Source organism: Salvelinus fontinalis, chromosome 5, assembly GCF_029448725.1.
Source record: "Salvelinus fontinalis isolate EN_2023a chromosome 5, ASM2944872v1, whole genome shotgun sequence".
Lineage (NCBI taxonomy): Eukaryota > Metazoa > Chordata > Actinopteri > Salmoniformes > Salmonidae > Salvelinus > Salvelinus fontinalis.
This window is the reverse complement of record NC_074669.1, coordinates 45079132-45102038: the sequence shown is the minus strand read 5'-3', so window position 1 is coordinate 45102038 and position 22907 is coordinate 45079132. Positions and strand designations below refer to the sequence as shown.

Genomic DNA, 22907 nt, shown 5'->3' with positions numbered 1-22907 from the left:
TGTATTAATATGTGTGTCATGTATGTGATCCACAGTGGTCACTTCCAGCACTCACGGGAGCAGAGCACAGACAGTGGCCTGGGGCTGGGCTGTTACAGCATCCCCACCACCCCAGAGGACTTCCTCAATAACATGGAGGAGATGGACACAGGTAGGTCACTCTCGCTCTCGCTCTCTCTCTCTCTCTCTCGCTCTCTCTCTCTCTCTCGCTCTCTCTCTCTCTCTCTCTCTCTCTCTCTCTCTCTCTCTCTCTCTCTCTCTCTCTCGCTCTCGCTCTCGCTCTCGCTCTCGCTCTCGCTCTCGCTCTCGCTCTCGCTCTCGCTCTCGCTCTCGCTCTCGCTCTCGCTCTCTCGCTCGCTCGCTCGCTCGCTCTCGCTCTCTCGCTCGCTCTCTCGCGCGCCTTCGCTCCCACATGGCTTTATTGACATGGAAAGTGTTACCACATACATTGCCAAAGCAAACATATCAACACATATCAAGTCAGGTAGCAGTCTTCTCTCTCTCTCTCGCTCGCTCGCTCGCCTTCACTCTCTCGCCTTCTCTCCCACATGGCTTTATTGACATGGAAAGTGTTACCACATACATTGCCAAAGCAAACATATCAACACATATCAAGTCAGGTAGCAGTCTTCTCTCTCTTTTTCTCTCCCCCCTTTCTCTCTCTCTACCTGATTATAAGTGACCATCTCTCTCGCTCTCTCTCTCTCTCTTCTCCCCCCCCCCTCGACTCACCTTCATCTCCCCTCTCCCCCTCCAGGTGAGAGCATGTCCCAGGCGGGCAATATGAACGTGCCCCAGCACAGCCGCTTCCCGGACTTCTTGGACTCTCTGCCAGGCACCAACGTGGACCTGGGAACCCTGGAGGGAGCAGACCTCATTCCCATCCTCAACGACGTGGAGTCAGTCCTCAACAAGAGCGAGCCCTTCCTCACTTGGCTGTAAACACACATAAACACACACACAATTTCTTTACACATATATTCACAGCCATAGAAACAGGACGAAAGACTCACTCCACATATCTAAAGACTACCTTTTGCTACTTTTTCAAATCAGCATTATCTCTTCGTCCCACTTCTCCATGTGTACAGTAATATTATGCTCTGTCTGTCTACCCTCTGTCTGCCAGACCACATATCGTCAATCTGAGTTCAGTTTCGGATCAAAGATATAGAGTATTAATCAGAGCCTTGAGAGAACAAAAACAAATCAAAACATGACACGTATTAAAGTATACTTCACTATTGAAGTTACTGTATGGTAAACTAACAACGTTAGTAGTTTTGGTTTTGTATGTTCTATAAGACTTCCTCCGATAACCCACTCTGGTTTTGGAATCACAATTGATAAAAGCAATTATACAGCATTCCTTTCTTTCTTGGGGTGACTTTCTATGTGGAACAAGTACTTGGTGAAAATAAATACATTTGGCTTCCAATGGTATTGCTTTGACGTGACTGTCAAAATGTATGCAGGGAGTCTTTTTCACCAATAGGTGGCGCTATTGCTTAACTTACTGCAGTTATGAAATGGATCTTTACTGGCTACAAGGTTGTCCAGTCTGTAGGTTCTTTGTATAAAGTGGACCTCTGTTGGCAACAGCACTGTAAACCTTCTTCTATATCACCAACAGTATCCTAACTGTCAGTTTGCGTTAGAATGAAAACCCGATTGGCTTTGTTACTGTTGCTTCTGTTCACAAAAACAACCGTCTTCGATTCACTTCTATATCAGCATTAGCGGCCATGAGAGCAAAGTGTGTTGTATACCAAATAATGTTTCCTGTTGTTCGCTACAATGTCACTACAAAAGCTTTAAAACTTTAAAATTGTACTCAGATTTTTTTTTAACATGTTTTTTGTTTTTGTCATTTTATTAATTGTACTCAAGCTGATTCCAATATAGTTATTATAACACTAAAAGCTCATGCCTCAGTTATGCAATGACGTGCATACGTAGAATTGTGTTTTATACCATGTACTTTTTATATCATGCTACAAGTATTAATTTTTCTTTACTGTAAAATAGCACAGATGGGTTCTTTGCATCTGGTGCCATTTGTAAGACCTATAATATAAAGTTAGCATTTTTTGTATTTATCATGAGCTATGGCTCATCATTACATTACATTTCTTTCTTTTTTTAATGCAATTGAGATTTCAAAGCACTGCAAATGAGCAAGGGATTCAAAGATATCTGATCATGAAGTGAATGTTGAAGTTAGATGATCACCAGAAGCTCCCACTAGACGTTTTGGTTCAATGTGCGTTGAGGCTTGATAATCCTTCATAAGCAAACTCTGTCTTTGGTCCTCAGTTGGTCTTTGGGCTTGCAAAGTTGGGCCTGTTTGAAAACCCAAAGGACAACTTTTCTAATATCTGTTCTGCGGTGAAATATGCAACGATAGTATTTTATATGGCCTTTAATGCGTTTTTCAAGGATTTTTACTGAATTGTCAGATTGGATTGACATGGGGTTGGCATTATGATTTTGTTTTAACGTGCCAGCCCCTCAGCACAATCTGCTCTAATCTTTTTTTTTCTACATTTGTCTCAGTTTTTGTATTTGCATTTTGAATGACATATTTGTTATTCTTAGCGTTAGGTTTTCTATAGCCCGACCTTATATTGTGACTATACTGAGTCTGGTTACTGTGTAGAACGTTAGGACTGACAAGGCGAGAAAGTGATGGATCCTGGGAAGGGGCAATGAATAGAGGGGGAGAGAGGGAGGAGGGTTGAGTTTAGGGAGGGGGCGGGCGGGCGTTCAATGCACGCCAAAACCCGCTGCTTTTCAACACGGCGGCCAACACCGCGCTCATGACGTCCTAACGTCAAGGTGAAGAGGGGCCTAGAGGGGGGTGAGAGGGGGCACACAGTTAACCCACCATCACCACTACCACGTCTCATTGGAGAGGTGTGGATTGGGGGAAATGGTGTGGATTAGTGCCAAAGATTGGAGGCCTCTCTATTACCCAAGCATGGCCTAAGAAGGCTAGCTCTGACAGGACTAGCAACATGCTAACTTTTGCCCAGGCCTAGCTGATGAAAACCGCTCCAGTGAGAGGTGATGAGGTCCTTTGAAAATCAGACAAGGTGATTGGATGAGGCTTAACACTGTCCAATCGCACAGCTTCCTCTCCTGGTGTGCATCAGGGAGGTTTCCTGTCTGTTTTCTGTTGAATGACCTGCTGTTAATAACACAAGCCAGAGGGGCACTGAGGGGGGACACTGGGCAGGGCTGTTTGTGTGTGTTGTTACTGGGACATAATTCAAGGGTGCACCAGTATGAAGGGCACAAGTTAAAAGTTCAAGAAAATGGATAATTGCATTTTATATCCGATTGTCTTTTTGTAAGTCTATACTTTGGGGGTTAACAAGACCTGATAAAGAGATGGATCCTTTGAGACCATAGATAGGGGATGAACACAGCGGTAGTGTTATAGAATAAAGAGTTTGAGGAAACGGTTTGGTGTGGAGCACGTTTGACTACAGCTGTGCATAGTGAGTGGCATGACATGGATTGGAAAGGATAACGCTGTAGCAATATATAGCGCAGTATAGCGCAGTGGCTAGGCTACAGCTGCATGGTTGGATGAGACGGGGATATGTTGTCAGTAGGTACAGTGTTCTTGGAATGCTCATTGGTTGGAAATCACACACCAACAAAATGGCCGTATACTGTATCCTGGCAATGTGGAGTTAATTTTACGTAAAGTAACCTGGGCAAGGAGTCTTTGAAAATGAGAGTTTTAAAGTTGTGTAACATGTAAAAAATGAATAAAATGGTGTCAGAACCGTGGATCGTTTTTGTTGATGCCATTTAATACAGAAGTTCACTTTTGATCGCTAATATCACAACCCACGGATCACACATAACCGTACACCGATCCAAGGATGACCTGAGAGCATTAATAACTTGCTAAATTGCAATTTTCGTAAATTAATTTGCTGACAAACATGCACAAACGTTTATCTCCATATTAAATATCATATTCCTCTCAATTGTACATTTTTTGCTTGACTCGTTATGACTTTATAATTACTTATATTTGCTTCCATCGTAATGTTTTGCCAGCCATCTTTGCTGAAGAAAGTCACCAGCGACGAGTGGCTCTTGTCAGATTCGTCATTGGAACCACTCGATTATGATTGGTCAAATAAAAACCTTGGGACCCAAATGCCTAATGAGTGCTCTAACTCCCCCTTGTGGTGGTCTGGAGCAATGAGGCTGTGACGCTGGGACCTCTAAATTCCACAGTGTAAGCTCGCAACTTTTAAAGGAGGAAGCACTGTAGGTAACATTAGCTAATGTCTCATCTATATATATATATATATATATATACCATTCAAAAGTTTGGGTTCACTTAGAAATGTCCTTGTTTTTGAAAGAAAAGCAAATGTTTTTGTCCATTAAAGTTGATCAGAAATACAGTGTAGACATTGTTAATGTTGTAAATGACTTCTGTTTTTAATGTAATATCTACATAGGAGGGATGGTTGCTGATATTGGGCCGCTGTACTGTAGGCTTACAGAGGCCCATTATCAGCAACCATCACTCCTGTGTTCCAATGGCACGTTATGTTAGCTAATCCAAGTTTATCATTTTAAAAGGCTAATTGATCATTAGAAAACCATTTTTCAGCTGTGCTAAAATAATTGCAAATTGTTGTTCTGGTAAAGAAGCAATAAAACTGACCTTCAGATTAGTTGAGTATCTGGAGCATCAGCATTGGTGGGTTCAATTACAGGCTCAAAATGGCCAGAAACAAAGTACTTTCTACTGAAACTCGTCGGTCTATTCTTGTTCTGTGAAATGAAGGCTATTCCATGTGAGAAATTGCCAAGGAACTGAAGATCTCGTACAACGCTGTATACTACTCCCTTCACAGAACAGAGCACACTGGCTCTAACCAGAATAGAAAGAGTCGGAGGCCCCGTTGCACAACTGAGCAAGAGAACAAGTACATTAGTGCATCTAGTTTGATAAACAGACGCCTCAAGTCCTCAACTGGCAGCTTCATTAAATAGTACCTGCAAAACAGCAGGCCTTCATGGTCAAATTTCTGCATAGAAACCACTACTAAAGGACACCAATAAGAAAAAGATACTTACTTGGGCTAAGAAATACGAGCAATTGATATTAGACCGGTGGAAATCTGTCCTTTTGGTCTGAGTCCAAATTTGAGATTTTTGGTTCCAACCGCCGTGTCTGTGTGAGACGCAGAGTAGGTGAACGGATGATCTCCGCATGTGTGGTTCCCACCGTGAAGCATGAAGGGGGGATGGTGTAATGGTGCTTTGTTGGTGACACTGTCAGTGATTTATTTAGAGTTCAAAGCACACTTAACCAGCATGGCTACCACAGCATTCTGCAGCGATACGTCACCCCATCTGGTTTGCGCTTAGTGGGACTATCATTTGTTATTCAACAGGACAATGACCCTACACACCTCCAGGCTGTGTAAGGGATATTTGACCAAGAAGGAGAGCGATGGAGTGCTGCATCAGATGACCTGGCCTCCACAATCACCCAACCTCAACCCAACTGAGATGGTTTGGGATGAGTTGGACCGCAGAGTAAAGGAAAAACAGCCAACAAGTGCTCAGCATATGTAGGAACTCCTTCAAGACTGTTGGAAAATCATTCCAGGTGAAGCTGGTTGAGTGACTGCCAAGACTATGCAAATGGTGGCTACTTTGAAGAATCTCAAATAATAAATATATTTTGATTTAACAAATTCTTGGTTACTACATGATTCCAAATGGGTTATTTAATAGTTTTGATGTGTTCACTATTATTCTACAATGTAGAAAATATTACAAATAAAAATAAACAACTGGAATGAGTGTGTGTGTGTATGTATCTATACACAAACATACATACATACATATACAGTTGAAGTCGGAAGTTAACATACACTTCGGTTGGAGTCATTAAAACTAATTTTTCAACCGCTCCACAAATTTCTTGTTAACAAACTATAGTTTTGGCAAGTCGGTTAGGACATCTACTTTGTGCATGACACAAGTAACAATTGTTTACAGACAGATTATTTCACTTATAATTCACTGTATCACAATTCCAGTGGGTCAGAAGTTTACATATACCAAGTTGACTGTGACTTTAAACCGCTTGGAAAATTCCAGAAAATTATCTCATGGCTTTAGAAGCTTCTGTTAGGCTAATTAACATAATCTGAGTCAATTGGAGGTGTACCTGTGGATGTATTTCAAGGCCTACCTCCAAACTCAGTGCATCTTTGCTTGACATCGTGGGAAAATCAAAGGAAATCAGCCAAGACCTCAGGAAAACATTGTAGACCTCTACAAGTCTGGTTCATCCTTGGGAGCAATTTCCAAACACCTGAAGGTACCACATTCATCTGTACAAACAATAGTATGCAAGTATAAACACCATGGGACCACGCAGCCATCATACCGCTCAGGAAGGAGACGCGTTCTGTCTCCTTGAGATGAACGTACTTGGTGCAAAAAGTGCAAATCAATTCCAGCAAAGGACCTTGTGAAGATGCTGGAGGAAACGGGTACAAAAATATCTATATCCACAGGCAAACGAGTACTAAATCGACATAACCTGAAAGGCCGCTCAGCAAGGAAGAAGCCACTGCTCCAAAACCGCCATAAAAAAGCCAGACTACGGTTTGCAACTGCACATGGGCACAAAAATCCTACTTGAAGAAATGTCAAATGGTCTGATGAAGCAAAAATGGAACTGTTTGGCCATAATGACCATTGTTATGTTTGGAGGAAAAAGGGGGAGGCTTGCAAGCTGAAGAATACCATCCCAACCGTGAAGCGGGGGGTGGCAGCATCATGTTATGGGGGTGCTTTGCTGCAGGAGGGACTGGTGCACTTCACAAAATAGATGGCATCATGAGGCAGGAAAATTATGTGGATATATTGAAGCAACATCTCAAGACATCAGTCAGGAAGTTAAAGCTTGGTCGCAAATGGGTCTTCCAAATGGACAATGACCCCAAGCATACTTCCAATGTTGTGGCAAAATGGCTCAAGGACAACAAGGTCAATGTATTGGAGTGGCAATCACAAAGCCCTGACCTCAATCCTATAGAAAATTTGTGGGTAGAACTGAAAAAGTATGTGTGAGCAAGGAGGCCTACAAACCTGACTCAGTTACACCAGCTCTGTCAGGAGGAATGGGCCAAAATCCTCCCAACTTATTGTGGGAAGCGTGTGGAAGGCTACCCGAAACGTTTGACCCAAGTTAAACAATTTAAAGGCAATGCAACCAAATACTAATTGAGTGTATGTAACCTTCTGACCCACTGGGAATGTGATTAAAGAACAAAAAGCTGAATTAAATCATTCTCTACTATTATTCTGACATTTCACATTCTTAAAAGACAGGGAAGCCTAGTGGTAAGAGTGTTGGACTTGTAACCGAAAGGTTGCAAGTTCAAATCCCCTAGCTGACACGGTACAAATTTGTTGTTCTGCCTCTGAACAGGCAGTTAACCCACTGTTCCTAGGCCGTCATTGAAATTTAGAATTTGTTCTTAACTGACTTGCCTAGTTAAATAAAGGTTAAAAAAATAAAGTGATGATCTGACCTAAGACAGGGAATTTTTACGAGGATTAAATGTCAGGAATTGTGAAAAACTGAGTTGAGATGTATTTTGCCAAGGTGTATGTGAACTGCCGACTTCAACAGTATATACACACACACACAAAACATCCACTACCATCATAATACCGCGCCACACACCCTAGCCAACTAGGTCTATCCAAAGCCATATATTTATAAAGTATAAGTATTTAAATATATTGTTTTGCATCTACCATTCGAACATGTTTAATGCAAATCGGGTTTGGGTTGGAGATACCTGCATTGTTGTGTGTTTGTATAATATAGTGGAATCAACGTCCTCATAATGTCACAGATAACCCAACATGACAAAGACTCCTCAGTAACCCCATGCCGTTACAGTACATTTTGACACAGAGGAGGGAAGCTAGCCATGTCCCTCCATTAACAAGAAGTAGCCAGAATAAAGTTATAAAATGAATTTTTTAATGTATTTTTTAAAATCTTTATTGAACTAGGCAAGTCAGTTCAGAACAAATTCTTAACTTAACCCACAGGCCTACTAAAATATGGCCAACGCAGGTGTGGTCCACTCACTCTGTCAAAATTGTTTTTTTGTGTGTTTTTAAATAGCGAAAACGATTTGACATTAAATAAGATAAATATTTGATAGATTTAATTGATGCCAAGTGTTCTGTTGGACATGTCTTTTACGGTACATAATATGAAATGACAATATAACGTAAAAAATGCTATCATGTTTTAAACATATTGAATAATACGTTTAATTATGTTAAATGTATTATCTTCATTTAAATAAATCTAATATTTTCTATATAGCAAAAGGACAACTTAAGTAGGTAGGAAATTGTTGAATTTAAAAAATGTATATTTAGCTAAATTAAATACACCTCATAGAAAGCCAGTTGTCTTCTGAGAGGCTCAAACATCCTCAGACTGCACCATCAGTACTCTGAAAAACAAACACAGGACAAAACTTTCAAATCAACTCTTACTCAAATACAAACATATTTATACAGTGTATTAGTGTGACATTCATGGATGAGCTAATTTGTTGCTAAGCTCACTGCGGTTCATGGTCAGACAACACATGGCCCGAGAGGTCAGTGACACAGGTGGGTGAAAATGTCAATAGGGGGCTAGCCTTATTGAGCGTTAGATGTGGGCAGGTCCAGTCCAGCTCTGGGCTTTAGAATACAATTAGTTAAAAGGTATGTTCCACTAGAGCAAAAGTATTTGTGACCCCAATTTGGCATATGGGCTAGATGTGTATTTAAGATTGTGGTGTTTCAAGACGAGGGTTGGTCCTCCTACCCCACAGCGGCCACAGCAGTCTCCACAGATGGCACCGATGAGTTCGTTGATGACCTGGATGGCACAGAGTACAGCCTGCAGCAGGCCCATCACCAGCAGCATGGAGAACAAGGTCAGGTGCCAGGTCACAATGCCCTGAGGTGCCTTACAGCCCTTCCACAGGGTGTGGTTATTCAGGTAGTCACTGGTGAAAATGGTGAAGTTCAGCAAAAAGTCAAATAAGATTCAGCACACTGTAATGTATGTGAGTGACAGACGCATTGTCAAAGCATAAACAATGTTTAAACAACAATGTGTTTTGAGTCGTAAAACAGTTCTTACCCGTCAACAAAGGGGTTGGTCCATAACTCTGTTGTACCATTGGTATAGAGACACATTGGTCCATTATGAATGGCAACAGCAGACACAATGATGGAGTAGCCAGCCCCCAGAACCCCCACCGCAGCAAAGATGATCGAGGTGAACATCTGAGGAAAATAAGGATCACAGTTACAGAGGTCCAATTCAATCAATCTGGGTATTGAACCCAGGCCATCCAAGTGACTCAAAGACTTCGTTAGCCCCTCCTACCACTTTTAGCTCAGTGGACTAACACTAGTGTTCAGGGCCCGTATCCATACAGCGTCTCAGAGTAAGGATCAGTTTGGCTTTCAGACCATAATTGATAAGATTATATGGACAGGTCTGGGCTCCTGATCCTAGATCAGGATGGACTTTAGGTCTTTACTTATACTGTGAGCATATCAGCTTGATATATCAGCAACAGTTTGAAACAATTATTTCCTTGAACCAACCAATGCAACAATGGACAATAGATCAATTGATCCTTTTGCCCCAAAATCTGTTGAAAGCAACGGCACCCTCCTAAACAATGCTGCAGTATGGTACCAGTATGAGATCGAATAATACTATTGGTCAGGTGGTAAGAGAGCGCTGTAGCTAACTGCCTGCTCTTTGTTTCCTTTCAGTCGGTGAACTCCATCAATTGGGTGTTCGCGCGCTAACTCCCTCTAATGAAGAACATTAGAATCACGCCTGACAAGGCCAATGAATACCGTGCCTCACCGGAAGCCCCGCCTTCCACAAGTGATAATCCCGAAATGCAGATTAATTCCTTGAAGGTGTATATGGCAGCTAATTCAGCGTTTCATGTGAAAATTGATGGTGCCACTCCTGGGGCTCTTCCCCTGGCAGTGTGGTCTTAGGCCGGTTTCTAAACCTATTGCGGCTACATGGGATTTGGCTTGGGTTTTGGATGTGCTGTGTGAGGCCCCATTTGAATCGGTGGAGTCTGTGGATCTGAAGATACTCTCCTACAAGACCGCTCCACTCGTGGCTTTGGCCTGAGTTTAGCTAAACTCGTTGGAGATCTCCACGCGTTATCCGTTCACCCCTCCTGTATAAAGTTCTCCTTTGGCAACTCTAAAGTCACGTTGTGTCCTTCGCCCCTAAGGTCATGACTATGTCCTACAGTTCTCTAGCTTTTGAGCTTTTTCCCCCTGTTTGCTTCTGAAGAGCAGAGCGTTACATGCCCTCTGTCCGGTATGAGCATTACGCATACTTGAGCGGACCAGGGGTGTCAGTTTGTGTGACGAATTTTTTTATTCTGTTTTTCTAATCTGGCTCGTGGTAGAGCGCTTTCTAAACAGGGTCTCTCCCAGTGGATTGTGGAAGCTGTTTCTCCGGCATATGACAGCGAAAGGCAGGAATTACCTAACTGTACGTGCCCAATCCACCAGGGGTCTGGCGGCATCTAGCCAAAGGTCGACAGATGGCGATATTGAGTCGTAATTTTACCATCCAAAGTGAATGTATGCAGCCGACTACACTTCTATCCACCGTGCACAGGTTCATACATAAAACATTCTCCATTCAGGCTGCAAAGGAGTCAATTTCCTCCTTAATTCAATTTAATAGTGAGAAGGTGGGAAAATATCCATACTTTCTTTGTGAAACACAATTTTACACCACCATACTTGAGTGCCTAATGCTAGTCCCGGATGTTGCGTATCGCATTCAGCCAATCAGGTTGCAGCAGTCTGTTTTTTTTTCACCACTGGTCTGATAGTTTCAAAATAAAAGTTGTGCTTACTGAACAAGCAGTTTCTGGCATAAACTTGTTTACAAAACATTATTCACAACTTTTAATAAGAAAAATGTAACATTTATGAAGTGAAATTATGTTAAAATGAGATTTATTAAAGGATATGTTCATAAACGTGTGCAATATGAAGTGCAATTAATAGTCAATAAAGAATGAATATCAATAAAACATTGGATCTGAATGCCCCCACTAATTAAACCATTTCTCTCACTCTACGCCTGAGGACACCCTGGCCTGATGATTCCTGGCTGTGCCTGTCCCCAATCCACCTGGTTGGGCTGCCTCTCCCGTGCTGCTGACTACCTGGTGTGACCTGAACTGATCCCTAACTACCATGTCTCTTACCATCACACCCACATACATTGACTTCCTAAAGCATGAAAAGCCATCTGACCTTACAGTCTTGAAGTGTTTGCACCCTCTATTCATTATGGGTTTTAGGCTAGATATCTGTAAAACACTTTGAGACAATTGCTGATATAAGAAGAGAGAAATGTGATTCATTGATTGAAGTGTGCTTTCTTCTGTTTCATGATACATAATCAGATAAGATTGACTTACACAATTTGTTAAGAGATCCTTTCAATATGTGAGCATACAGTAGACAATAAGCTGGACTGTGCATCATTTTGGAGCGGTCTTGGTGACGATATTGTGATGATGATGACTGGGTGATATGGTATATTATCTGAACGGGTTTCTTTTAACACATCTTGTAAGCCAATCGTATGTATCATAAAGGCAGGTTTTCTGTCGGGTTGGAACTCTGTGTGGTCTGCCATCGCCCTTTTAATTTGGTGTCTGCTGGGGTCTGCTTAGGGTGTGATTTTCTATCCCCATAGCTGTTTTGTACTGAGTTGACCTACTGAAAGGGAATGTACAGTTATGACTATAGCTACTGTTCCATGAAGGAGGGAAACGAGGTACAAGAACACAGTTGAAAGAATGAATCCTCTGATTTATCACCTGTGGAAGACCGGGTTTACGGTGAGGCACAGTGTTGATTGGCCTTGTCAGTGGGATCTAATGTTCTTCAGTGGGGGGCGGTAGTGTGCAAACTCCCCATAGCCTTCTTCAGGGAACAGTAATTATAGTCATAACTGTACGCTTCTCTTTTCTGCTGGCCATCAGTATAATGAGGGCTTTGTCTGTAGGAGTCCTGTGAATTGCCAGTGAACTGCTTTAGATGCCCCATGCTTTAACTGAATTAATATGTTATTAAGTTGCATGTTTTTTTTCTCTCCATGTAACGTTACTCACCGCAAATCTTTTTCCACAACTCTCGTTGCCACAGCAACCGCAGCAGTCATTGTTTTTGAGTCCTAGGAAGACCAGTGCTGGGAGGGTCATCTGTTCAGAAAGATATACAGCGCACAATCATTAGGATCAGAGCGCAACAATATACGCACAACCAATTAGGATACGCAACTATTGATTTAAGATCTGGACAGAAAGACATCATACTACCCACAACCATTTAGATAAGACCAGGAAGACTGCTCTCCATTTTCTAAATGCTCACTATAGCGCAGACAATCATATTGGCTTGAATCCGAATAGTAGGGAGACTACTGTGTCTGTCATCGGCAACAGGAAGGACAACGGCAGGTTGGCTTAAGAAGCGAAAACAGCGTGGCACTGTCTTTTGAACATCGGGAACATTATTCTAAACATTTCATCACATTCTAATAATGCTGGTATAACACAAGCATGTTGGCCAAGCCCACCTCAGTCCTTCGTTTTTAATCGTTTAAAATTGTACCTCATATACTATTATGCAGTTATAATACATTATAAATGATTGACATCTGACCCACTCCCAGCCTCTCAACCAAAACCCACAGCCTAGTTCGTAGTAGGAAACAAATCTTCTCAAAAGGGACCGTTCATCTCACTAAAGCCGTCCTGTAGACAGAGACTGGCTCCTAAACACACCGCATAGGCCGATAGCCCCAACTGTATATATCTGCCTGACTGTTCACCTGTTTTCTGAAAGGCTCAAGCCAATATTTGTACATTTCTGTTTCTCCACACGTTGAATAGAGATATTCAAGTAAAACCATTGAAATTAGAAATGCGTACATTAGAGAGCTATTAGAAGTTATTAAAAGCCCCACGTCAAAAGCCATTTTCCATCCCTTCCGTAACAGTTGACTTACCAGAACCCCAGATCCCATGATTCCCCCAAAGTACCACACCTCTTTAGTGATATGGTCATTGTCATCAGCGACCAGCCCCCCAGGGAAGAAGAGCAGGATGTTACTGACCACACACAAGATAGCCAGGGGGATCAGGGTGATGCCCAGGGACTTGGCAAAGCTACCCGAGCACATGGTTCACCTTATCAGCCAAAACAGTCACACAGGGCCAAAAGGGGTTCTCTAAAGTCCAAAGGGCTCCCACACAAACTCGTACACACCTACCTAAACTGTACGTCCTCCGTAAAAGGTTCCTATCTAGGATTGTACCTGTCCAGACTCACCAAACGTTCTCAATCCCTCAGATTGGGGAGGGGGGTATATATATAGACTGCTGGTTGGATGATGTCATGATGTAACTGCCTTAAATTGAATTTACAGTGGTTGTGCTATGGCAACCATCCGGTCCGGTTAATGTTCTACAATAGCATTTGCCTGCCTGGCCCCAGCCCTGACAGAGAGATAGAGGGGGGGAGGCATTGAACACACTGTCAGCCTATTGGAGTCCCTACATGGTTATGAATGGGAGTATGTTTCAGGCTATACTTTTTCCTGATACTTTATGGTATTTTACTCGGCCAATGTTGTAGTGAAACACCCATGAAGCCTCTCATAATTTGACATGACATGATTTAAATAATGCATCACACATTCCAAACATTCCAATACAATCTGATTATCATTCAAGAATAACTTTTTTCCTTTACATAGTTTTATTCACATTTAGGCTTATATTAATGCATAATATTTAGTCTGAAAACAACACTGCCAACAGCATATTGTGCACTATTAGATTTATGACGTATAGGCTACAAGGTAAATGTACACTGAGTGTACAAAACATTAGGAACACCTTGCTCATATTGATTTGCACCCCCTTTTGCTCTATGAACATCCTAAATTCATTGGGACATGGACTCTACGAGGTGTCGAAAGCGTTCCACAGGGATGCTGGTCCATGTTGACTGGCCCATGTTGACGTCAAGTTGGCTGGATGTCTTTTGGATGGTGGATCATTCTTGATACATACGGTAAACTGTTGAGCATGAAAAAGGAAAACGCCAGCAGCTTTGCAGTTCTTGACACACTCAAACCGGTGCGCCTGGCAGCTACTATCATACCCCATTCAAAGGCACTTAAATATTTTGTCTTGGCAAATCACCCTCTGAATGGCACACACACCATCCATGTCTCAATCGTCTCAAGGAAAAAAATCCTTCTTTAAACTGTCTCCTCCCCTTCATCAACACTGATTGAAGTGAATTTAACAGGTGAAATCAATAAGGGATCATAGCTTTCACCTGGATTCACTTGGTCATCCTATGTCATGGAAGAGCAGTTGTTCCTAATGTTTTGTACACTCAGTGTAGAACATAACATAACTAGACAACCAATATAGGGCCAATACCCCCAAAAGACTTTGAACCCCTTTGTACTGTACAAAGGGGTTCAAAGTCTATTTGGGGTATTGGCTCTATACTGATTGTATACTGATTTGCCTTCGGAAAGTATTCAGACCGCTTGAGCTTTTCCACATTTTGTTACGTTACAGACTTATTCTAAAGTGGATTAAATAAAAATCCTCAGCAATCTACACACAATCCCCCATAATGACAAAGTGAAAACAGGTTTTTAGAGATGTTTGCAAATGTATTACAAATAAAAAACAAAATACTTTATTTACAAACAGTTAGTCGGAAGTTTACATACACTTAGTCATTAAAACTCGCTTTTCAACCAGTCCACAAATTTCTTGTTAATAACAAACTATAGTTTTGGCAAGTCGGTTAGGACATTATTGTTTACAGACTGATTATTTAACTTATAATTCACTGTTTCACAATTCCAGTGGGTCAGAAGTTTACATACACTAAGTTGACTGTAACTTTAAACAGCTTGGAAAATTCCAGAAAATAATGTAATGGCTTTAGAAGCTTCTGATAGGCTAATTGACATAATTTGAGTCACTTGGAGGTGTACCTGTGGATGTATTTCAAGGCCTACCTTCAAACTCAGTGCCTCTTTGCTTGACATCATGGGAAAATCAAAATAAATCAGCCAAGACCTCTGAAAAAAATTGTGGACCTCCACAAGTCTGTTTCATTCTTGGGAGAAATTTCCAAACGCCTGAAGGTACCACGTTCATTTGTACAAACAATAGTACGCAAGTATAAACACCATGGGACCACGCAGCTGTCATACCGCTCAGGAAGGAGACGTGTTCTGTCTCCTAGAGATGAACGTACTTTGGTGCAAAAAGTGCAAATCAATCCCGGAACAACAGCAAAGGACCTTGTGAAGATGCTGGAGGAAACAGGTACAAAAGTATCTATATCCACAGTAAAATGAGTCCTATGTCGACATAACCTGAAAGGCCGCTCAGCAAGGAAGAAGCCACTGCTCCAAAACCGTCATAAAAAAAGCCAGACTACGGTTCGCAACTGCACATGGGGACAAAGATCCTACGTTTTGGAGAAATGTCCTCTGGTCTGATGAAACAAAAATGGAACTGCTTGGTCCTAATGACAATCATTATGTTTGGAGGAAAAAGGGGGAGGCTTGCAAGCCGAAGAACACCATCCCAGCCGTGAAGCACGGGGGTGGCAACATCATGTTGTGGGGGTGCTTTGCTGTAGGAGGGACTGGTGCACTTCACAAAATAGAAGGCATCATGAGGCAGGAAAATTATGTGGATATATTGAAGCAGCATCTCAAGACATCAGTCAGGAAGTTAAAGCTTGGTCGCAAATGCGTCTTCCAAATGGACAATGACCCCAAGCATACTTCCAAAGTTGTGGAAAAATGGCTTAAGGACAACAAAGTCAAGGTATTGGAGTGGCTATCACAAAGCCCTGACCTCAATCCTTTAGAAAATGTGTGGACAGAACTGAAAGAGCGTGTGCAAGCTTGTGCGAGCAAGGAGGCCTACAGTGACAGGCCTACAGTGACACGAGCCTACCAGATGAGCTAAATCACTTCTACGCTCACTTCGAGGCAAGCAACACTGAGGCATGCATGAGAGCATCGGCTGTTCCGGATGACTGTGTGATCACGCTCTCCGTAGCCGACGTGAGTAAGACCTTTAAACAGGTCAACATACACAAGGCTGCGGGGCCAGACGGATTACCAGCGCCCCTCGGGAGGCCGAATACACTGTATTTACCATATACAATGTTCCCTCTTTTTTTAGGCCCTGAGCAAATTTCAGGTCTGCTGAGCGCAAACTTGAAAGTTGTGAAAATTCGGTGCAACTTCCAGCACGCGTTTCTGTGAACACTGAGGCTGTACACGCATTAAGTTACAGTTTCAGACAGTTGTCAGGTAGGCTACTGTGGCTATTTGATCATAATGTAGGCCTACCAGAGTGTCCTACTATAAAAAAACAATGCGTAAAATGCATCCCATAACATTTTAACATGGAAATAGCTGTTCTGTCATTCAGCCTACAGCAGCAGCCAATGTGTGGTGTTCAACATAGGCCTTCATTCCATGATACTTTTGGAAAAAAACATGCAGGGCTTGACATTAACCTGTGTATCCACTTGTCCTTCAGACAAGGAGGTGACTGAAAATGTTGTGTTGTTTGATGCAAGAAACCACTTAAAATAAATATAACAATAAAATGCATTATTAATTCCCATACCATTATTGCAGGGAATCAGACAAATTATGCTACCCTCTGCATATTGACTACTTAGCTTATTTCTGCCTTTCTCAAAATACAACACTGCCTCTTTAAGACAAAACAATTCTCTTTACCTGACTAGCTTTTCAAAGATGTCTTTTAATGTACACGTGTTGTGCTCTTGTAGGAAGCAATAACTCCCCCATTGCTGACAACAAATGATCTATAACTGGGCTAATAATTCACTAACTAGCAAAAGATATGAACACATGTGCACATGTGGCTACATGCAGCTCTCCCTTAGATCTCAAAACAAGCACATCTACTCATTACCGCTAATGCTGTAAACACAGTCTAGTTCAAAGTGAATGGCAAAGAACCATTATTGGCAATGGTCTATTTGCATATAGGCCTACTGATTGGTTGATCACTGATTGGTTATGCCTCACTGGTCTGTGTAGAGTATGGGCCAGTCTTACTCTGATGCATTCTGCCTACAACAAAACGTCTTGCATAGTTAGTTTTGCGTACTAAAAGGCCCTGCATGGTCAATCTGGTATTGCGCTTGCCTGAGCAGAGCAGAGCTGTTGTTTTTTTATTTATTTATTTCACCTTTATTTAACCAGGTAGGCAAGTTGAGAACAAGTTCTCATTTAAAATTGCGACCTGGCCAAGATAAAGCAAAGCAGTTCGACACATACAACAACACAGAGTTACACATGGGATAAACAAACATACAGTCAATAATACAGTAGAAAAAGACAAGTATATACAGTGGAGCAAAAAAGTATTTAGTCAGCCACCAATTGTGCAAGTTCTCCCACTTAAGAAGATGAGAGAGGCCTGTAATTTTCATCATATGTACACTTCAACTATGACAGACAAAATGAGAAAAAAAAATCAAGAAAATCACATTGTAGAATTTTTTATGAATTTATTTGCAAATTATGGTGGAAAATAAGTATTTGGTCAATAACAAAAGTTTATCTCAATACTTTGTTATATACTCTTTGTTGGCAATGACAGAGGTCAAACGTTTTCTGTAAGTCTTCACAAGGTTTTCACACACTGTTGCTGGTATTTTGGCCCATTCCTCCATGCAGATCTCCTCTAGAGCAGTGATGTTTTGGGGCTGTTGCTGGGCAATACGGACTTTCAACTCCCTCCAAAGATTTTCTATGGGGTTGAGATCTTGAGACTGGCTAGGCCACTCCAGGACCTTGAAATGCTTCTTACGAAGCCACTCCTTCGTTGCCCGCGCGGTGTGTTTGGGATCATTGTCATGCTGAAAGACCCAGCCACGTTTCATCTTCAATGCCTTTGCTGATGGAAGGAGGTTTTCACTCAAAATCTCACAATTCATGGCCCCATTCATTCTTTCCTTTACACTGATCAGTCGTCCTGGTCCCTTTGCAGAAAAACAGCCCCAAAGCATGATGTTTCCACCCCCATGCTTCACAGTAGGTATGGTGTTCTTTGGGTGCAACTCAGCATTCTTTGTCCTCCAAACACGACGAGTTGAGTTTTTACCAAAAAGTTATATTTTGGTTTCATCTGACCATATGACATTCTCCCAATCTTCATCTGGATCATCCAAATGCTCTCTAGCAAACTTCAGACGGGCCTGGACATGTACTGGCTTAAGCAGGGGGACACGTCTGGCACTGCAGGATTTGAGTCCCTGGCGGCGTAGTGTGTTACTGATGGTAGGCTTTGTTACTTTGGTCCCAACTCTCTGCAGGTCATTCACTAGGTCCCCCCGTGTGGTTCTGGGATTTTTGCTCACCGTTCTTGTGATCATTTTGACCCCACAGGGTGAGATCTCGCGTGGAGCCCCAGATCGAGGGAGATTATCAGTGGTCTCGTATGTCTTCCATTTCCTAATAATTGCTCCCACAGTTGATTTCTTCAAACCAAGCTGCTTACCTATTGCAGATTCAGTCTTCCCAGCCTGGTGCAGGTCTACAATTTTGTTTCTGGTGTCCTTTGACAGCTCTTTGGTCTTGGCCATAGTGGAGTTTGGAGTGTGACTGTTTGAGGTTGTGGACAGGTGTCTTTTATACTGATAACAAGTTCAAACAGGTACCATTAATACAGGTAACGAGTGGAGGACAGAGGAGCCTCTTAAAGAAGAAGTTACAGGTCTGTGAGAGCCAGAAATCTTGCTTGTTTGTAGGTGACCAAATACTTATTTTCCACCATAATTTGCAAATAAATTCATTAAAAATCCTACAATGTGATTTTCTGGATTTTTTTTTCTCATTTTGTCTGTCATAGTTGAAGTGTACCTATGATGAAAATTACAGGCCTCTCTCATCTTTATAAGTCGGAGAACTTGCACAATTGGTGGCTGACTAAATACTTTTTTGCCCCACTGTACAATGTGAGCAAATGAGGTGAGATAAGGGAGGTAAAGGCAAAAAAAGGCCATGGTGGCGAAGTAAATACAATATAGCAAGTAAAACACTGGAATGATAGATTTGCAGTGGAAGAATGAGCAAAATAAAGATAGAAATAACAAGGTGCAAAGGAGCAAAATAAATAAATAAATACAGTAGGGGGAGAGGTAGTTGTTTGGGCTAAATTATAGATGGGCTATGTACAGGTGCAGTAATCTGTGAGCTGCTCTGACAGCTGGTGCTTAAAGCTAGTGAGGGAGATAAGTGTTTCCAGTTTCAGAGATTTTTGTAGTTCATTCCAGTCATTGGCAGCAGAGAACTGGAAGGAGAGGCGGCCAAAGGAAGAATTGGTTTTGGGGGTGACCAGGGAGATATACCTGCTGGAGCGCGTGCTACAGGTGGGTGCTGCTATGGTGACCAGCGAGCTGAGGGGACTTTACCATATCAGGGTCTTGTAGATGACCTGGAGCCAGTGGGTTTGGCGACGAGTTTGAAGCGAGGGCCAGCCAACGAGAGCGTACAGGTCGCAGTGGTGGGTAGTATATGGGGTTTTGGTGACAAAACGGATGGCACTGTGATAGACTGCATTCAATTTATTGAGTAGGGTATTGGAGGCTATTTTGTAAATGACATTGCTGAAGTCGAGGATCGGTAGGATGGTCAGTTTTACAAGGGTATGTTTGGCAGCATGAGTGAAGGATGCTTTGTTGCTCAATGGGAAGCCAATTCTAGATTTAACTTTGGATTGGAGATGTTTGATGTGAGTCTGGAAGGAGAGTTTACAGTCTAACCAGACACCTAGGTATTTGTAGTTGTCCACATATTCTAAGTCAGAACCGTCCAGAGTAGTGATGTTGGACGGGCGGGCAGATGCAGGCAGCGATCGGTTGAAGAGCATGCATTTAGTTTTACTTGTATTTAAGAGCAATTGGAGGCCACGGAAGGAGAGTTGTATGGCATTGAAGCTCGTCTGGAGGGTTGTTAACACAGTGTCCAAAGAAGGGCCAGAAGTATACAGAATGGTGTCGTCTGCGTAGAGGTGGATCAGAGACTCACCAGCAGCAAGAGCGACATCATTGATGTGTATAGAGAAGAGAGTCGGTCCAAGAATTGAACCCTGTGGCACCCCCATAGAGACTGCCAGAGGCCCGGACAACAGGCCCTCCGATTTGACACACTGAACTCTATCAGAAACGTAGTTGGTGAACCAGGCGAAGCAATCATTTGAGAAACCAAGGCTATCGAGTCTACCGATGAGGATGTGGTGATTGACAAAGTCGAAAGCCTTGGCCAGGTCAATGAATATGGCTGCACAGTATTGTTTCTTATCGATGGCAGTTAGGATATCGTTTAGGACCTTGAGCGTGGCTGATGTGCACCCATGACCAGCTCTGAAACCAGATTGCATAGCGGAGAAGGTATGGTGGGATTCGAAATGGTCGGTAATCTGTTTGTTGACTTGGCTTTCGAAGACCTTAGAAAGGCAGGGTAGGATAGATATAGGTCTGTAGCAGTTTGGGTCAAGAGCGTCCCCCCCTTTGACGAGGGGGATGACTGCAGCTGCTTTCCAATCTTTGGGAATCTCAGACGACACGAAAGAGAGGTTGAACAGGCTAGTAATAGGGGTTGCAACAATTTCGGCAGATAATTTTAGAAAAAAAGGGTCCAGATTGTCTAGCCCGGCTGATTTGTAGGGGTCCAGATTTTGCAGCTCTTTCAGAACATCAGCTGACTGGATTTGGGAGAAGGAGAAATGGGGAAGGTTTGGGCGAGTTGCTGTGGGGGGTGCAGTGCTGTTGACCGGGGTAGGGGTAGCCAGGTGGAAAGCATGGCCAGCCGTAGAAAAATGCTTATTGAAATTCTCAATTATAGTGGATTTATCGGTGGTGACAGTGTTTCCTCTCCTCAGTGCAGTGGGCAGCTGGGAGGAGGTGTTCTTATTCTCCATGGACTTTACAGTGTCCCAGAACTTTTTTGAGTTTGTGTTGCAGGAAGCAAATTTCCGCTTGAAAAAGCTAGCCTTGGCTTTTCTAACTGCCTGTGTATATTGGTTTCTAGCTTCCCTGAAAAGTTGCATATCACGGGGGCTGTTCGATGTTAATGCAGAACGCCATAGGATGTTTTTGTGTTGGTTAAGGGCAGTCAGTTCTGGAGAGAACCAAGGGCTATATCTGTTCCTGGTTCTAAATTTCTTGAATGGGGCATGCTTATTTAAGATGGTGAGGAAGGCATTTAAACCTGGTAGGTTCATTGATAGTTTGTGTGAAATTGAGTGCATCAAGCTTAGATTGTAGGATGGCTGGGGTGTTAAGCATGTTCCAGTTTAGGTCGCCTAGCAGCACAAGCTCTGAAGATAGATGGGGGGCAATCAGTTCACATATGGTGTCCAGAGCACAGCTGGGGGCAGAGGGTGGTCTATAGCAGGCGGCAACGGTGAGAGACTTGTTTTTAGAGAGGTGGATTTTTAAAAGTAGAAGTTCAAATTGCTTGGGTACAGACCTGGATAGTAGGACAGAACTCTGCAGGCTATCTTTGCAGTAGATTGCAACACCGCTCCCTTTGGCCGTTCTATCTTGTCTGAAAATGTTGTAGTTAGGAATGGAGATTTCAGAATTTTTGGGGGTCTTTCTAAGCCAGGATTCAGACACGGCTAGAACATCCGGGTTGGCAGTGTGTGCTAAAGCAGTGAATAAAACAAACTTAGAGAGGAGGCTTCTAATGTTAACATGCATGAAACCAAGGTTATTGCCGTTACAGAAGTCATCAAAAGAGAGTGCTTGGGGAATAGGAGTGGAGCTAGACACTGCAGGGCCTGGATTCACCTCTACATCACCAGAGGAACAGAGGAGGAGTAGGATAAGCGTACGACTAAAAGCTATGAGAATTGGTCGTCTAGAACGTCCGGAACAGAGAGTAGAAGGAGGTTTCTGGGGGCGATAAAATAGCTTCAAGGTATAATGTACAGACAAAGGTATGGTAGAATGTGAATACAGTGGAGGTAAACCTAGGTATTGAGTGATGATGAGAGAGATATTGTCCCTAGAAACATAATTGAAACCAGGTGATGTCATCGCATGTGTGTGTGGTGGAACTGAAAGGTTGGATAAGGTATAATGAGCAGGGCTAGAGGCTCTACAGTGAAATAAGCCAATAAACACTAACCAGAACAGCAATGGGCAAGGCATATTGACATTAATGTCATGCCAGCAGCATACCACCCTGCATACCACTGCTGGTTTGCTTCTGAAGCTAAGCAGGGTTGGTCCTGGTCAGTCCCTGGATGGGAGACCAGATGCTGCTGGAAGTGGTGTTGGAGGGCCAGTAGGAGGCACTCTTTCCTCTGGTCTAAAAAAAAACATCCCAATGCCCCAGGGCAGTGATTGGGGACACTGTCCTGTATAGGGTGCCGTCTTTCGGATGGGACGTTAAACGGGTGTCCTGACTCTCTGAGGTCATTAAAGATCCCATGGCACTTATCGTAAGAGTAGGGGTGTTAACCCCGGTGTCCTGGCTAAATTCCCAATCTGGCCCTCAAACCATCATGGTCACCTAATAATCCCCAGTTTACAATTGGCTCATTCATCCCCCTCCTCTCCCCTGTAACTATTCCCCAGGTCGTTGCTGCAAATGAGAACGTGTTCTCAGTCAACTTACCTGGTAAAATAACGGTAAAATA

The 22907-nt window shown here is 42.7% G+C and overlaps 2 protein-coding genes across 4 annotated transcripts in view; one reads left to right on the top strand and one right to left on the bottom strand.

The window, feature by feature from the left end:
- LOC129855661 (WW domain-containing transcription regulator protein 1-like) overlaps positions 1–3801 on the top strand; it is a 77015-nt gene extending 73214 nt beyond the window's left edge. For all 3 annotated transcript variants that reach the window (XM_055923559.1, XM_055923558.1, XM_055923560.1), the window contains 2 exons: positions 36–151; positions 758–3801. In XM_055923559.1, the coding sequence (XP_055779534.1) occupies positions 36–151; positions 758–942 (301 nt within the window). In that variant the 3' untranslated portion in view covers positions 943–3801. The remainder of the gene's footprint in view (positions 1–35; positions 152–757) is intronic.
- A 1951-nt stretch (positions 3802–5752) lies between these two features.
- LOC129855662 (transmembrane 4 L6 family member 4-like) lies at positions 5753–13610 on the bottom strand. Its single transcript, XM_055923561.1, has 5 exons — positions 13169–13610; positions 12270–12359; positions 9227–9372; positions 8906–9089; positions 5753–8543 (listed from the first exon to the last, which is right to left on the bottom strand). The coding sequence occupies exons 1-5, from the start codon at positions 13340–13342 to the stop codon at positions 8523–8525; spliced, it is 615 nt and encodes a 204-aa protein (XP_055779536.1). The 5' UTR covers positions 13343–13610; the 3' UTR covers positions 5753–8522.
- Positions 13611–22907: the final 9297 nt, after the last annotated feature.